This window comes from Mauremys reevesii, linkage group 3, assembly GCF_016161935.1.
Source record: "Mauremys reevesii isolate NIE-2019 linkage group 3, ASM1616193v1, whole genome shotgun sequence".
Taxonomy (NCBI): Eukaryota; Metazoa; Chordata; order Testudines; family Geoemydidae; genus Mauremys; species Mauremys reevesii.
In genome coordinates this window covers 53,325,886-53,343,981 of record NC_052625.1, presented here as the reverse complement: position 1 = coordinate 53,343,981, position 18,096 = coordinate 53,325,886, and the positions used below count along the sequence as shown (strand labels likewise).

The window sequence follows — 18,096 nt, the reverse complement described above, 5'->3', positions numbered from 1 at the left end:
TGCTTGTGTAAAATATGGTTACTTATATCTGTCCTGTTATGCTGGTCTCTAAAACAATACCTTTCTTCCAACACTGGGGAGGTGTTATTTAAATATCTGTAGGATAAGGCTGGCTTCTAGCAGGTTCAAAAGGATAGAATTATTCTACCTTCTCACTGTACTAGATAGTTCTTTTTGTTGGTCAAATACTTAGTTTTCTCTTTCTGAATTGCTCATCAGTGTATGGCAAGCCTGTGATTGCTGGAACCGGCGCACAAAATCAGTCACAGCAGACAGAGAACGTCTACTCAAATAGCCATGGCAGTCCGGAGCCCGAAATGGAGACAATAGCTTCTGCCCATGAGAATCATGAAACTGAACGAATTCCTCGCCCGCTCAGCCCTACCAAACTGTTGCCTTTCTTATCCAACCCTTACCGAAATCAGAGTGATGCCGATTTGGAGGCCCTAAGGAAGAAGCTGTCTAATGCACCAAGGCCACTGAAGAAGCGTAGCTCTATTACTGAGCCAGAAGGTCCGAATGGGCCTAATATTCAGAAGCTTTTGTATCAGAGAACCACTCTGGCTGCCATGGAGACCATCTCAACCCCATCATATCCATCTAAACAAACCTCCACGTCTGCCAGTCCTGAAAGCCCAACAGAAATCCAGAACCCTTATCTAAGCACAGAATCTGAGAAAGAAGTGGTTCCTTCCACACCTGAACCAGCCATCACCGAGGAAGCAGAAAACACACGCACAGATCAGAATGAAGTGCCTCTACCTTCAGCAGGGCTAGATAGCGTGCCTGAGGTAACATCAGACAGTGATGCGCTCGTGCAGTCTGAAATGGAAGAACCAAGTCTAGAGTCATCAGAACCACTGGAAGTTTACATGGAGGAATATCCTCCATACCCACCACCTCCTTACCCATCAGGAGAACCAGAGGGATTGGGAGAGGACTCCTTCAGTATGCGACCCCCTGAAGTCACTGGACAGTTTTCCTTACCTCCTGTAAGTACCAGCACCTCTAGTTAGCCTAAGATTTGAGTACTTCATAGGCCATTTTAGGTTTCACCAATAGAACCTGTGCATTGCACTATGTAGTAGGTTGCAGAGATTTCCTACCAGTATGTGGGAGACTAGTCACCTTAGCAGGCTATAGGTCCCCCTCTGTCAGTGTCCAGTCTAGCTGTACTGATATCCTGTTGTCTCCAAAAGAATTTACTGTGGTTAAAAATTTCAAATAGTACTCAACACAGAACACACCTAGAGTTTCTCTTGGAGTTTGTGAAAACGGCACTCTCAGCATAAATCTCCATTTCACTCAAAGCTAATTCCATCTTAGAAGTAATAAAATTGTGGTTTTGAAATGGTAAATGCTTTTTGAAATTTATATTCATGTTGTTATTGATACTTGGTGGAGCCTAATATGCTTAGTCCTGGACCAGGTTGTATATTGGAAGTGTACGATCTAAACAATTTGTTTGTGCTAAAGGCTATAGTTAACTTTCATTCTAAAATTGCATCCATTTTACCGAAATGTAGTTGGTTTTTATGATTCTCTACAATTCCAACTAACTGGCATCCATTAGTGTAGGTTACACAAAGATGGTGCCACTTACAAGCTACTATAATAAAGAGTAAGAAAAGTGAGATGACAAAACATGCCGCACAACCACTGGTTTAGAACAGAAATGTTAAATGTTTTCAGATCCTCACACACTATAAACACACAGACTAGGTTGGTGTACAAAAGTGGGATGCTACCAAGTCAACTGGAAAGCAGAGGAGCTAATAGCTTTCAATCAAGTTCACTTTCATCTTCTTCTGATGCATGGAATACCAGTTACCTTCCCCTCCCACCCCTACTTCCACCCCCTCAAAAAAACACAAAACCAACAAACTTGCAGGTGTGAAGAATTTGAACAATCGGGATTTCCCAAATCCCAAGAACTCAATTCAGTTGATCACTTTTGAGGCCATTTTGAACATGTTCTGGAAGCTTTTCTCTACAATACTGATTCTAGACTGATGTGAAGAAACGAGTCAAGAAGTTGAGCCCACACTAGGATATTTGGGTTTCTTGACAGGCTGTTCGTTGAAAAACCCTGGCTTTTTGTAATTTATTTTTCTGGAAATCTCAAAGTAGTGTCAATTCACTTGCAGATCATAGATTGGTTCTCTTCATCTGCTAAATGTTTTGTTTCTTCCTGTGTTTTTAAATGAACAGAAGCCAACATGACTCACTTCTGTTGACATCTTTTTCCCTGACATCTGTCAGTAGGAATTTGCATAGCCCTATGAATAGTGTTTATTGCCACTGCACAGGCAGCTGGGGATATCGCCGTTTTTAACATATACTCATTCTCAACAATAGAGTGTTGGGCTTAAAATAAGTATTTGTAAAGTCAAAATTATTTCCAACACAGCTGTAAAAATGTTAACTTAAGATCTAAATATGGTTCTACAGGATCCCTCTTTAAAGAAAATTTTATGTAGCCAGGTGACTTGCTTCTATAATCCCTATTCCTATTAATGAGTTTTTAATAAGTTGTTGAAATCCAGAAGGACTATAATTTATACCAGTGTTTTAAAAATGTCTTCCTTCTAGTTAGTGTGATAGCTTTTGACAGATGAATGATAAAATGCTGTGAATACAAAAATGCACTCATTCAAAAATAGTTTGCCTTAGTATTTTTAGTTGGCTTTTGGTTTAATGATTTTCCTATGTTAGGACCATGGGAATTGCTGTATTAGACTGGACCGTCAGTCTAGTATCTAATCTCCAGCAGTGGCCCTTATCTGAGCCTTCAGAGGGAGGCAAAAAATCTCCCATTATGTATCTAGCTCTCTGTGCAGCGTTGTGCAGGAAGAGTGGTGGTTTGGGGACATCTTGAGTCTAGATTTCATCTACTGCCTCAATCATAAGTTCTACCATTGTTCTCAATGTATCAAGAAGGGGTGTGTGTGTGTGTGTGTGTGTGTGTGTGTAATAAAAAAAAATAATAATTTTTTTTCCCTCCTAGGGGAAGAGGACGAACTTACGTAAAACTGGCTCAGAGAGGATTGCCCATGGAATGAGAGTGAAATTCAACCCCCTTGCATTGCTTTTAGATTCATCTTTGGAGGGAGAATTTGACCTTGTGCAGAGAATCATTTATGAGGTAAAAATATTATAAAGTACAGGATTAAAATTGAAGTTTAAATTTCAAATGGAGCAACTTACAGATAGAAACTTTTTGACACTAAATGTTGAGAAGATGGTAAGAGAGGGTCCCGCTGAGGGGCCAGTTCAGGTGGCAACATATCCACAGTGTTGGTTCTGGATATTCAATGCTAAGTCTTTTTAGGGAATAATTTTGCCATGTTGTCCTTAGTATGTCTTGATCTCTTCTGACAATATGTAATCTATAATATATCAAATGACTTGATAACACGCAAGTACAAATCACTTACCTTGCTTATGTTTCAATGTAAAATACTCAAGAATCCTGACTCCCAATTCCAAAATGTTGCTGTGCCATCCCTCTCTAAAATTAGCTCTGATCAATTCTGTAATGCTGCTTTTTACTAAATTATCTGGACACTGCAAATATTCCCTGTAAACCATTTTCAATGTTTGACTGCTACAGTGAATTTGGGGGTGGGAGGTGTATTCATTTAGTTCAGGATTTCTCAAACTGGGTGTCGTGACCTCTCGAGGTCACTTGGGGGGGGGGGGTGAGCTGTGAGCCTCCACCCCAAACCTCGCTTTGCCTCCAGTATTTGTAATAGCGTTAAATATTTAAAAAGTGTTTTTAATTTATAACAGGTGTTGCACTCATAGGCCTGCTGTGTGAAAGGGGTCACCATTACGAAAGTTTGAGAACCACTGCTTTAGTTGCTGCTTATTGCCCATATCCATCACAGAAACTTCGCTCTTAAGTAATCTTTCAAAACAAGATGACAGTCTGTCCATTTTTATAAATGGTTCCATCTGGACAGTAGTGCCGTAGAGAAAACCATTTGAATGTGAATGGCTTCTTTTTCTGTGCCCTGTAGGTTGAAGATCCCAGCCTGCCCAATGATGAAGGAATTACAGCACTTCACAATGCCGTGTGTGCAGGTCACACCGAGATTGTAAAGTTTCTGGTACAGTTTGGTGTGAATGTTAACGCTGCAGATAGTGATGGATGGTAAGGACAGTTGTCAGTTTCCTTTAAGTGGTATTGGTGTGAAAACTCCTTGCCAAAGAACAGCTCCTTTTGGGCTGCCCTGAATTAATCTGATGGGAGGCATCTGAGTTTGACTCTCCAACTCGGCGCCCTACTTTTTGCACTGCAGACAGGAGCTGGAAGCATTCCCTCCATGAAGCTCTTGCGTTCTGGACAGGTGGGGTTTCAACTGTTGCAGCACAAGGTGGTCTTAATGAAAGAGATTGGAGCTTGAGAATTACTCGCTCCTATCTAAACAAAGTGCACTGGGATATTACAGAACGAATTAGTGATGCTTTTCCTGCTGGAGAACCTGGTTGGGCAGAAGCAATTCCTGGTGAGGTGTCAAGCAAGGACATAGGGTGAAAATATGGCCTGTTGATGAAGCCCTGCAGCGTAAGCTTCTGAACCCCTGCTAGATCAGTTTTCCTCACCCAGTTTGGCCACCACCTTGAGTGGGACAGAGGAGGAAGAGGGGCGTAACCCACAATGGGGAAGTTTGGAGGACAGAAAATCCTGAGGTTAAAGAGGTGGTGTCTCAAAAAGACCCTGACTATAATGCTTGTGGGTTACAGTTAGTAGCTATAGTAATGCTATACTTGGTGTAGAAAACTTGTTCCTGTTCCTTTTTTGTTTGAAAATGTAATATTTGAACCCTGCTGGGGTGGGCACAACTGTCGAGGAGAATCCATGTGAGCTTGCAATGTTAACGTGCTGTCTTGACTTTAGTAAAGCTTTTGATACTGTCTCACATGATCTTCCAGCCTGAACTGCTACATCTCCACAGCTATTTTTTCATACCCTAGTGTGAGCCCTGCTAGCACAAGTCTGTCTGCCAGGGTGAGTGGCTCACTTCCGGATGCAGTGTAGACATACCCAATAAGCACTGCTGCCAGTAACACACCTGAAAAGATGTCTTGAACCTAACAATCACTCTTCCTCTCCCCAATTTGTAGGACCCCTTTACACTGCGCGGCATCTTGCAATAACGTCCAGGTGTGCAAATTCCTAGTGGAATCAGGTGCTGCTGTGTTTGCTATGACCTACAGTGACATGCAGACAGCTGCAGACAAATGTGAAGAAATGGAAGAAGGCTACACCCAGTGCTCTCAGTTTCTGTACGGTATGTGTTAAGAGTTCAGTTCTGAAGAATACAAGCTGCTCCATGGGGCCTTTCAATATGTTTTTTGGGTTCACTTACTGAAGTGTGACTAGTCAGAAATGAGCAAAGCCTGTTGAGCCGAGGATACTTTGATTTAATTGGAGAAGCTGAGTGAGTTAACCCAATGGGAAAACCCTCCAAAGACCACTGAGAAAAGTCTGCCTGAATTAACCAATATGTGCTAACTGAAGTGGGTACAGAATTCTCCTACTTGCGTTGTTAATGTTTGCAGAAAGGCTACTGTGTGGTGCCTTTCACTTGCTATACTTACTAGAAATGAATATTGGAAGTAAGAAAGGGGTTTTTTGTTTTTGTGTTTTTTTTGCCAAGTTTCTGATCAGTCAGAGGTCTTGTGCTCTAAACTTGATGATTCTGTACTGTTTCCTGTATTCTGTTACCCCACAATTACAATGCAGGATTTTCTTTTTAAAGTCCTCTTCAGATAGTAAGGCTAGAGGGAGTAGCTGTTCAAAAGTACAGCCATCTTTGACTTTTTTCTGCACAATATGGGAAGTGCATTGATCATTGAGGCTCCCAAGCTTTTTTTAACACAGTAGTGTTGAAAGTTCAAATGTATTTTCTCTTGACTATCCTATCTACTGATCAGTAGATAGGAAACGACTGTCTTTTTAGAAGGTGTGGGTGTGTGTGGGTGTGACTGGAGGACAGTAGTAAAAACACAGCTTTTTAGTTATTCCTAGAACAAGTGGAACATAGGCAGTAGCTTGTACAAACTTCTGTAAGCTGCTGAAGCAGTTATCTCAAAGTTCCATATCTATTCAGCTGTCCCCATTGGATTGCGATTGCTAACCAAGGAGTCACTGGGTTCCAAATATAAAGGTGTTCTTTTGAAAGTAGGGGACCCAACTAAGTAGGATTTAAACTGAGGTCACAGAGATCCTTTCAAATAGGCCTCAGGGTGACTGTTCTATAGTGGTAAAATTTTAGGTCACTGTCTGTTTTTACAGATTGAAACTAGCATCTTTAAGCAAGCAGTAGGACACTGCTTATGTATTTGATGTCTGGTTATTTTTGGACTTCAAAACCTATTAATATGTTTCTGGTAATCTACAACAGTGATAGTAAGTTCATAGACTGGGAAAATCTAATTCCTGGTGCCAAAGAGCGAGTTCAGAATATTCCTTCCGTTTGCCTTTTCATATGCTGCTATTTTAAAGGATGGATGTTGAATTGAAATCTGACCCTCTGGATGCCACAGTAGACAGAGCACAAGAGCCGCATATAAACTGGATGGATGTACTTAGTGTACTGGACAGCAGTGAAGCAGTTAATGTATAGTCCTGAATAATATTCACCTAATCCCTTTTAGCTGCAAAGAAATTACAATACTTGTAAAGCTGCTTCAGCACATCTAGCCACATTTAATTCAATCCGGGCTGAAGGACTAGAGGCTTAAAGCAGAACTATGATATTACTTATGCTTGTAATCTTATCCCCATTGAGATTTGCTGGCTTTATCATCTTCATTTTAAGAGTAATTTCTACACACAGATCAACTTGGGGTGGGGAGGAAGCAATTAAACAAACACATGTCCATTACCTGTAAATTTCTTGCCTCTAGTGCTCTTGTGTTTTGACTTACAATTCTTTTCCCACACAACCCAGCGTCTCTTTCTGCCAAATCCTTTGGGATCCTAATCCTGTGTTCAGTATCCCTGCATGTTGCTACAGAACATAGCTAAGGTCCACATGCAACGGGGTCGCTTCACTGCAAGGTCAAGTAGATGGTGAAAACGAGGGCCTTAGTCTGAACACAAACATTTCTTTAGCAGCCATAGTTAAGGAATCCTGTGAAAGGTGAAATGGGTTTGGTAGAGTTATATTTGAAAGCTTTGACCAGGAATGGTGAGTCAGTATTACACGCACATGATACTGAGATGTATTGATGTTCTTGCCTCAAGCATGCTCCTGTAGCTGTGTAAGAAGGGCTGCTGTGCCAGAGTGCCCTCCACTGGCAGACAACCACATGACAGGTGCACCTGCCTCAGTTTCCCTCAGCTCTTCAGACATATTCCAAAGCATCTTCTCAAGCATAAATATAGCCTTTGGGCAGGGGAGTGTGTGTGTGTGTGTGTCATTTATTACAAAAGCCCCTGCACATAAATCCATAACAAAAGTCCCATCCCCTATAATGCAGAATTCCCCTAGCATAGTCTAAACAGTACATGCAACATACAGCCTCAGGGTCCCTCACCATGTCCTAGCTCTCTCCAGTGCAGTCCTCTCCTGTCCTTGTACCAGGATAGCTGCCCCAGCCCTTCAATCTGGAGTGCATCCCTGCTCTTCCCATCAGGAACCATCTCAGCTCTCTGCTGGGAGCCTCCTTGCCAGAGCAGCATCCCTCACTCCTCATGACCATCTCTCAGCTCCTCTGGGACCAGCTGTCTGGCCCTGGAGATGTTAACAGGTAAACTCATCCACTGCTTCTCTGCCATCAGCCCTTGGTTCCAGCTCTGCAGCTTAGAGCCAGCAAGCAACTCCCTCTGCTCCTCCTCCTCCTGCCTTCAGTCCTTTTGCCCTGGCTCTCTGGTTTGAGGAAGTCAGCCAGCAAAACCTCCTTGGGTGCTCTCCCTGCCTTCAGCCTTCCCCCAGGAATCACCTCCGGCTTCCTTCTGGGACCTTCCATGATCCCCTGGTCTCTGGCAGCTCTCACCTGCCCGTCCTGACTAAACTAGTCTGCTCTGACTCACTGTCACTCTTTCCTGCCTTCCCTTATGGATTTCCTTTCACTGGGCCCCTCCCAGATCCCTTAGAGGCCCCCCCTCTTAACTGGGAAATGGGAGCAGAGCGCCTGCTCTGGCACAGGGGAGCTGGGCCTATGTAATTTACTGGGGTTAACGCCTGCTGACAGGCTCCTTTTGTGCAACTTGAGAGGCTTGTGCCATGGTTTCACTTCCTGCCCTGCTGTGGTGCATCACCATGCCTCAGCCCCCCCTGCTGTGCCCCAGAGGTACTTGTACACCACACAAAGGTGGTTGTTACAAATTAAAATCTCCCTCTGGGGTCTGGTTTATTACGTTTTTTAAAAAGGAATTCAACCCTTCACCCTTGTATTCAGGCTCCCCGCATCTTTTTTATCTGGGCTTCTGTGTAATCTTGCTCCTGAGGTCCTGCCCCAGCTCCCTCTATGCCAGGAGCTTTGCTGGCCCTTCTCTGACATCCTGGCTCTACCCCAGTCAAACTGTCCCGCAGATTGCTGCAGAGAGACCCATGCCAGCTCTTTCCTAGTCCCTGCTCTCTGAAATGTGCCTAGAGTTGATGTACCTGATTCCCATATCCCTTCCCATTCCTACCTGGGGGAACTTTGCTACCAGAATTCCATCTTTTCAAGGGCCAACAGCCTCAACAGGCACACTGGTTGCTCCTGTTCAAACATTGCAGGAAGCAATGGCTCTTTACGTAAGCACTAATAAGAGGATGGCTGTGTATTCTCCATGCATTGTGCTTCCTGTCTCTGGACACTAGAGGTGTGTTAACTGAAACTACATAACCTGGATTATTGTTGTTGTTTTGCTTTGGTTTTTTAATGTTAAAATTAGTCTCCTCCCCCACCCTTTGTTTTTTGACTGACTGGAATCTGATTTTCTTGAACTGGTCTTGGTAAAAAGACAGTAGCATTTACATTAAGCGTGTATGGAAGCGGGGAATTAAGTGATACGTTCCAGATTCCACAGCTTTCACCTGAGCTGTTTTGTCAAACTAGAAGATGTTGAATCATCTATCAGCATATTAATGCTGCTGCATTACCAAAAAATGCTTTGGACTTCTCTCTTTTGGTAAGGGTGAGGTGTGCACACCACATCAACTAGTGCAGTTCTGTACAAGGGAGAGCTAGGATTTGTCCTTTTAAGTAGAATAAATAAATAAGAGGAGGGCAGCATATACAGTATTTAGTTGGCTTACTCAGAATTAAAATTCTGCTTTTGGTTTCCAGTCTGGAAGTGGAGGAATGCATGCTGGGGGAGCTTTTAAAAATGTTTCTAGCTTAAAAATTAAATATGCTAACTCATGATGATACCCAAATCCTAAATAACAGCTGTAATTAGCACAGATTTGTTCAACATGCTGTGAAGAAGCAATTTAATTTATTTTTATCTAACTCTAGATAAAATTAGTGGTGCAGGAACTGCTGAGATATGTGTGTTTATATAAACAAAACCAGCAGTTGCTTAAAGATAAAGCAGAGGGAGGTAAGACATATGCTTTAGGCAGAGGGGTAGAGCATGAGGCTAAGAATCAGGTGACCTTCTATTCTTCGCTCTGAATTTGTGACATTGTAGAAACTCAATCTCTCAGTACCTTCATTTTCCTTTCTCTCAAACGGGGGTGTAGTGCTTACTTGAATACCATTTTCACTTTGCTGTTGCTGAATAAAAACATTCTTCTTGCTAATAGAGTTGTTAATCACAACTTTAAAAACAGCAGCTTGCATTTCTTGCACATGCTCACTTGATAAGAAGCTAGGGAACTACAATAACAATTCCTTTAGTAATAAACCTTTAGAAATGAACTAGTCGTCTTATTATGTTGACTTTACACCCATTTCTTGGACTTTTCTATTCTATCTAGCTAATGCTTCTTGAGCATAATGTAAGTAGGAGATTACATGTGTTTGAAAATTGTCTGGAGTTTTCTAATGCCTCTTACTCCTTTAATAGTTTTTTCAGGAATGCATTATTTGTTTGCTGATAACTACCTAGTTAACTTGATAGGAGTCATGACTGACTTGTGCACATCCCTTGTTTGGCTGTCAGATATGGTACAACAGTTATTCCCAAGTGACCATAACATTGAGATCCAATTTAGGTTGAACTGTTTTGTTTTCTTGTTCCAGGAGTGCAGGAGAAAATGGGGATAATGAACAAAGGGGTGATCTACGCACTCTGGGATTATGAAGCACAGAATGATGATGAGTTGTCCATGAAAGAAGGAGACTGCATGACAGTACTACGCCGGGAAGATGAAGATGAAATTGAGTGGTGGTGGGCACGGCTAAATGACAAGGAAGGATACATACCACGCAACCTGTTGGGGGTGAGTTGCTCTTAATACTTAGTTCTATGACCATTGAAGTACAAACTACATGTATGGAAAAGCAGTCACATAACCAACATGTCAGTGTTGATTCTACATGCACATACAATCTTGTCTTACCATCTCAAAAAAGATGATTACTAATTTGCAACTGAATGTGTGACGTATACTTGAAGCTCCATTTTGACCAAAGGCTTTTCCGTTGCTATGGGGAAAGCATGAGTTAGTGTTTTCTTTTCCAGATAGTGATACTCTCTGGAAAAAGGCATCTAAAATACAGCCATTTTATTAAGGATAGTCAGATGACACTTGGTTTAAGGGTGTGGTCTACTTCTGCTCCCATGAAGATGACTATGGTGAGCCACCAGCCTTCCTGCCTATACTCTGGATGCGCATATTGCATCTTCCCCTCTAATTATCCTTGGAGCGATCTCGTAGGACTCAGCATGCCACAAAATTCTACAGTTAAAATAGTTCCAGTTTGGAAGAGAAAGATCATGCTGTCAAAAAAGCAAGACCTGTGAAAATTCTTATTGTCCTCCTTGTATTACTCAGTTAGCGTCAGCTGTCATTAAATCTCTTGTTCTAGAAGTAGAAGAAAACAAATGACAATTCTCTATGCACTGAAACTTCAGTAAATTATCTTGTCATAATGTCTGGATTACAACTTAAGCCTTGCAGCATGCAATCTGAGAAGTATTGTTCTAGAAAGAAATTGCTAGGTTGATGAGAGTGAGATGTGGGTCCTGGGATGTGATTCGCACATTTGCCTCCTGTGAGTCAGAGATGCCTCCATTCTTATCCGTCTGTCTTAACTCGTTTCCCCAAATGTATTGTATATTTCAAGGCTGGAAAAATGCTTCTTAGAATTCTCTGCTGGTGCAGCAATTGTGGTATAAATTGAAGTATTTCTCAGAAATCCATGCTAAAGTGAGTGGTGCTGGTGATTTCATCCCACTCTGTTCTATTCTTTACAATACTTGTTAATGGGGAAATGGGGCAGATCTCTTTGAGAGACATTTTCCTTTCCCTTCTCCCCCAAACACCCAGATTCCCAGAAAACTGTAGCAAATGGACACTTCCGTCTCTTTATTTAAAACTTCTCCCCATTAAGCTTTTCATACATGTCCAGTATCAACTGTAGAATACTTAGTCAGTCATTTTGCTGTGAGAATTTATATAAAAAATAGCAAAGGCAACAATGAATTCACAGTACGATGACTCCTTTGGATAATGTTGATTGCTAATTTGGCTCCAGGAACCAATGAGGTTTGAGTATCACTGGTCTAGGGGCATCAGGATTAAGAGACAACCCTGATCAGTTTCTAGAGGGGCACATTGTTCATGCCAAGCTATGGGGACAGAGGGGGAGCACTCCATGAAGAAGCAGCTCTGCAAAAGACTCCACTGCTTCTGGGGCATTTGGGGAAGAGGTCAGGAACAGAAACTAAATGTCTCTTCTCCTCCAGTGGAAATACTGTGCCTGTGGAGATACTGCGGGGATTGTTTCACCTCCAAGGCTGAGCAAGAGCATAGGTGTGAGAACCCGAGAAACCTCTGTTCTCCTGTGATCATTTAAAACCTGTAAAGCAGTAATGCTTTGCAAGCGTTCTAGCTATTTTGAGCCTCACCACAGTGGAATTCCTGTCACCTGCAGAATTAAACATGGTAGCCATTAAAGTTTTGGAGCTGCCTATTCAGTCTTCAATTGATTAAGTATCGTTAGACTCAGAAGGAAGTGCTTGGACACTGCATACATCCATGCCGTTGCCTGAAACTCAGGCCCAGGTGTTTAGCCCAGAGCAGGGGTAGGCAACCTATGGCACACAAGCTGATTTTCAGTGACACTCACACTTCCCGGGTCCTGGTCACCGGTACGGGGGGCTCTGTATTTTAATCTAATTTTTAAATGAAGCCTCTTAAGAATTTTAAAATCAGATTAAAATACTTAAAATACTTTCTATAGACTTATAGAAAGAGACCTTTTAAAAACGTTAATGTATTGCTGGCACGCAAAACCTTAAATTAGAGTGAATAAATGAAGACTCAGCACACCCCTTCTGGCCCAGAGAAAAAGATTCAGTGGTCTGATACATTCTTCCTCCTTTGTATGGTATCACAGCTGTTTTTCCCCTTTGAGGTTAAGTGCATTTGGTGAGTCTAGGATTAATGATCATCTGCTTCAATACTTTCTGTCTGGAAGATTATTCTTGACAGCCATGTTAGTGAAACTTACCAGGCCATGTGAGAACTCTACTGAATCCTATGTGAATGGCAAGATAGTGGCTACAAGTCTTCAAACCATAATTATAATACAGATGCTGACTAGGTCTATGCAAAACAAACTCTTTGGGCAATGTCAAATTTTTAATGGACTCGATCTGTTGGTAGCTTTAAAATCTGATTTCACATCTCAGCTGATGGTGAAAAATGACCAAATGGATTGAGAGTTCTGATTGCTAACTGTCTGCAGGTCTTCTCTTCAGAAGCAATTTACTGACTAATAGGAACTTCCTGTATTCAAACCTTGATCCACTGTTTGATACATTTGGATTGCAGAAGATCTTAAACCTGTTTTGGGGCCTGGCATTTAAAGCGGTGTTCAATATCCAGTGATCAAAGCAGGGAAAATTTCATAATGACTCTGTCCTCACAGGACCAGACAATTGGTAGATTACCTGTTGCCCACAAAAGCTGTTTGATATGATTTCATTCATCTCAGTTAAAATAGAGTTTAGACCCTGACCTCTTCTTTTGTTTATAAAATAGAAATACCTTCTAAAACTCACTGCACAGTAGGCTGTCGTGCAACAAGCAATCTCTATCTGAATAGGGCTGAGTGTTCCTAAGGGCTTAGATAATTTAGAATTGCTTTTCAATTTATTGCTTTTGACATTCATATTACTCTGCTACTGCGCTGTCAATTGATACATCCCTGTGATATTTTTATGCTTGCCTGAAAAAAGTTTAAAAAAAAAAAATCTTTGCAATTGCTGCTACTTTGTCACCGAAGATGATGTGTATAATTAGACACTAGTGGCTCTTGGTATTCATGATATAAATATTTATCTACATTTACTTTTTTTAAATTTTAAGAATTTCTGCCCCATTATACTCTTTTTTTTAACATTTTAAAAATAATCTTTTTTCCTCCTTTTTCCCCCCCACAGCTGTACCCAAGGATTAAACCAAGGCAAAGAAGCTTGGCATGAAATTGCACAGAATCCTGAGTTATGAAGTTCTAATCATGGGTGAATTATCATTTCTATAAAAAAATCATTTTGTTAGTTCCAATTTCATGAGACTTATTTTAATAACAGTGTAACTTGAAAGCAATGAAGAATGTGCTTGAAAACAAATGAAGGATCAATGGACTCACAAATGGAGGAGGGCATTCCATAAGCTGAAATGCTGCTTGCAAGCAAAGGGCCTAAGCAATCCTAATGTTCAACTAGTGCCCACTCTGCTTTTCCAAATGGCACATAGGTACACAGGAACAGAATTCACTTTTTTTTTTTTTAATTTCCTACATGATCTGCAATGAACTTTTCAATTCCTCAGTGAGAGGGAGTTCATGTTCCACACAACTGGCTTTCTCCAAATCTGTCTTTGGCTTTGTTCCTAGTGGAGGAAATTAGTCATCCAAGCTACCCACACAGTATCTGAAAGCACATTTCTGTAAGCAGAGTATTTGTTAAAGTAGCTGAGTTCAAGTTATGAAGATAAAATAGGGTGTCTAACAGTGAAGAACTTTTGACCAGTCCATTGAGCAATAACTCTAAAATGCTGTAGCATCTAAGGAATTCCATGTATTCAAAATACTTTGTGCTAGATCAGAGGTAATGTAGTTTTTAGAATCTGTTTTTACAAAAAAAAAAATCCTGTATTTATTGTCTCTTTTTGTAACTGAAAATTAAGCTTAGAAATTTTCTGTAGCCTTTAAAACTTACAAACTTTGTTATAATCCATGTGTGTGTGTTTATTTTTTTGTTAATTGTGATATGATTAAAATGATGTCTCCTCTGAAGATTTAATTCTTTAGCATTTAATGTCAAACTCTATCCCAGATGACATCTGCATTAGCATGTCACTGAGAAATTTCAACCTGCTATGCAGATACATAAACACCATACACTATTAACATCCTAGAATATGCCAGTATTCAACTATTACAATATCAGTGTGGAAAACATTCTTTGATTTATAACTTTCATCTAACCTGCTATGCAAGCCATATCCATTATTAGTTTTAGGAGTAACATGAAGGTTATAAGTAACGATTAGATCTGCTTAAGTTAATGGAATTACTCTATACAGATATATTTTAAATGGAAAGATTTATAGCAGCAGAAATATTTCTAACTAGCCTTTTCCACCAGGATAATCTATATTACTGTACTAGTCATAGCTTTGTTAAAGACATGTCAATAAAACTTGAGACTCAGTAACCTTCCCTTGCAGGAAAGGAGTCTATGTGAGGCCATGAACTGCATGGACAATCACTACAATCTACAAATACAAACTGAAAAAAATCCCTGACCACACTGATCTTTCTACTTCAGCTCAGGGTTTGGGAATTGTTCTGTAAATGGCTTTGAATGTGTGATCTCTCACTAGATCTGGTGAAAAGGTTTGTGGGACTGGATATCTCAGGGGATTGGCAGTGGGCAAAACTGCTTGTCATCTCTAGGACCAATGTAGGTTGGCAATGATGTATAGTAATCATTTACCTAGTTTGAGCAATGATCTTAATTGCTCAAACCAGTGAGCAGATGTGTGGCTGGATGCTGAACAAAAGATGTAAGCAACAGAAGAAGCCCTGCTGGAATCCTTTGTAGGCAAGAACATCAAACCTGCTGGGCATGGATTGCTGCTGTCAGACCCTTGCCAGATAAATAGGACTGCCATTGCCCAACTGAAAAGACATACCAGCTCATGGGGGCTTTCAATAGGAAAGCCATGCTCAGCAGTGGAGCAAGCAAACATGCACAAGCAAAGACTCTACCGCCACCCAATTCCTCAGAAAGTTTAGATGATAGTAAATGTGACTTGGTCATGATATTGAAGTCTGTTAATGTTCATAATCTCATGCTTATGCTCTTAATAGGGACCATGTATATGTACTGGTTACCTGGTAATTTCATGCCTTCAGTATGCAGTGTAGTATTTCTCTGACTTTTTTTTTTTATAGAAGCCTTTCCTGTCTCTCAATTATCATCATTGCTTTCTACAGCACACTTTAAAGAACATGTAATATACGATTATACACAACATAGGTTCACAACAAATACACAACATAGGTTCATTGCAACACATGTTCTAAGCTTTTTTTCCTCCTCCTCTCCCCCCAATATTATTCTGTTGACAATCAGGGCTTTATGCACCCAACTGATCCCCATTACAAAGAAACACCTTCCAGCTGGACCAGGCCTACCTGTCTTTATTTAAATAAGTAGTTGGCAGAAGTGAAGGCAACAATAGAAATAATGTTACATTCAATACATTACATTCATTTTGTAAGGCTTAAGGGGTTTTATTATTTTTATAATTCATAACCAGTGACATTCCTACCATATATGGCAGCATTTGTTTCCTCTTGAAGTCTTTGGTTGCTGACACAGATCTCACTGGTAGCAATCTTCTTGCATGGGGATCAAATATCAGACTAATAAGACACTGTCCTCTTGGGTGTATGGTTTCCCGCTGGTCAAACTGGCATAGAACTACACCTCTACCTTGATATAATGTGACCGGATATAACGCAGTAAAGCAGTGCTCGGGGGGGGGGGGGGGGGCTGTGCACTCCTGTGGATCAAAGCAAGTTTGATATAACGTGGTTTCACCTATAACGCAGTAAGATTTTTTTTTTGGCTCCTGAGGACAGCGTTGTATCAAGGTAGAGGTGTACTTAATCCAGTTAACCCAAAGAATGCTATGGTTTGCATGTATGAAACAGGATTATCAATGCATTTAAGGGGTAGCAAGATTGCAATAGGAAGCTTATTCAGTGTGTTGCCTATTTAAAAGGAACTATTGCTCTAATTTCAAAAGGAAGAGTACTTCTAATAAGTGAAGGGCAGCAGTGGACCCCTTCTGCCTTCTCTATTCAGACTTCCCACTTATCTCTCTTTTTTGAATAAGATGGCTCCTACTCCCAAGCAGCTTAAAAATGCCAACAAACTTCACTTTAAACTTCCTTCTAATTTACAGTGAAAATTGCTCTTCCTCAGAAGTCACATTTAACTGCACTTTAAATATCTTTTTGATTAAAACAGATCAATTAAGCAAAGACATCAAAAATAGAACTGAAGAATTATATACAAAATTAGAGCTTTCACACTGGACTTATAAAAGTAGTTATATATGCAGTCTATATAGATAATGAGACTGCAAGCTTTTGTATTGTTGGAGTTTTGGTCTTTCAGGTACTTCAAAATATTCTGCCCATTCTCTCCTACACTAGTTTAAACATCTCCATTTATAAACATAAGGAACAGGTTGATGTTGTGATACAGTAGGGTTAGGGTGTTGTTGCAAGTTGTATGAACATTTTTGCATTATCTTGATTCCATGAGATGTCTTCCGCTGAGGTCTGCTATTGCATCAAATACTAGTAAAACACAACCACTAGTGGAGAGAAGGAAGAACATGAGTTAAGGGCTGTCCTCATCTACCATAAGACATAAAGCACAATGCAAGTTTAGAAAGATGACTTGTTATATATCAACAAGTTTTTGAGATGATGGGGTCTGGACAAGAATGTATTTAGTGCAAAGAAGGAAAATCTATTCCTATAGACGACAGTGGGGGATGTTGTTTCCTGAATACCTTACATTGGTAGACTTTTTGTTTAGGTTACAAATGCATATGAAATGTAGAAAAAATGTTATCAGTTGCATCTTATGCACTGAAGTGCCTGAAATGTTCATGTAACAGTTTAAGGTCTGAATTGTAAACACCCTTTTATAATTACCAACTTCAGCTAGTCTCTTGTAGTAATGTAAGCTGATTGTCATCAGAAGATGACAACCCTACTCCAAGTATCATTCAAATTACTGAGAGCAACATTAGCTTATCTCATACATGGAGAACGTCTCTGCAGGGACATTAAGATGAATTAACTAAAGCTGTGAAGTGAATTAAACCCACATGTGCACTCTCTTTCAGAAGTAGAGTGGCCTTTATTTATGTTACCTGAATCCCCTTTGAAGGAGAACAGAAGTGGTAGAGGATAAAATTAAAGGGATGGAGGTAGGTGAGGACTTTATGGGAAGATGGAATGAACAATGACCTACTATTGATGGAAAAACTAGGAAATAAGAGAACTAATACTCGTGGGGGAATTCTGCACTACTGCACACATGCATAATGAATGAGCTGTACATATTTTTATTTTTTTGTGCAGAAAAAAGGCTGCCAAAATGTTGCTGCAGTTCCACCTTTTTCCCACCAGAATGGTGTGCTAGAACAAAGCAGCAGCTCCCAGCCAGCTAGGGAAGAGAGAGCCTGCTGCCTTCACAGTGCCTGTCAGGCCAGGTCAGGAGACAGCGTGGGGCTGCTGGGGAGTCAGATGGGCTTATAGGGGCTAGTGGGGGGGGGAGGACAAACTGGAGCAGGAGTTGACTGGGAGTGGAGGCACAGGGGCACATGGTGATGGGGAGGGGGAGCAGAGCTACATAGGGTGGCTGAGTGGGGGCACAGACAC

The 18,096-nt window shown here is 40.8% G+C and overlaps 2 protein-coding genes across 4 annotated transcripts in view; one reads left to right on the top strand and one right to left on the bottom strand.

Annotated features, from left to right (window-relative positions):
- TP53BP2 (tumor protein p53 binding protein 2) overlaps window positions 1-14,353 on the top strand; it is a 78,419-nt gene extending 64,066 nt beyond the window's left edge. For all 3 annotated transcript variants that reach the window (XM_039530321.1, XM_039530322.1, XM_039530323.1), the window contains exons 13-18: window positions 220-992; window positions 3,008-3,145; window positions 4,023-4,156; window positions 5,131-5,297; window positions 10,192-10,391; window positions 13,562-14,353. In XM_039530321.1, the coding sequence (XP_039386255.1) occupies window positions 220-992; window positions 3,008-3,145; window positions 4,023-4,156; window positions 5,131-5,297; window positions 10,192-10,391; window positions 13,562-13,603 (1,454 nt within the window). In that variant the 3' untranslated portion in view covers window positions 13,604-14,353. The remainder of the gene's footprint in view (window positions 1-219; window positions 993-3,007; window positions 3,146-4,022; window positions 4,157-5,130; window positions 5,298-10,191; window positions 10,392-13,561) is intronic.
- A 67-nt stretch (window positions 14,354-14,420) lies between these two features.
- The window catches only part of CAPN2 (calpain 2), a 52,601-nt gene continuing 48,925 nt past the window's right edge, over window positions 14,421-18,096 (bottom strand). The window contains exon 21 of the mRNA XM_039530324.1: window positions 14,421-17,018. Within this exon, the coding sequence (XP_039386258.1) occupies window positions 16,995-17,018 (24 nt within the window). The 3' untranslated portion in view covers window positions 14,421-16,994. The remainder of the gene's footprint in view (window positions 17,019-18,096) is intronic.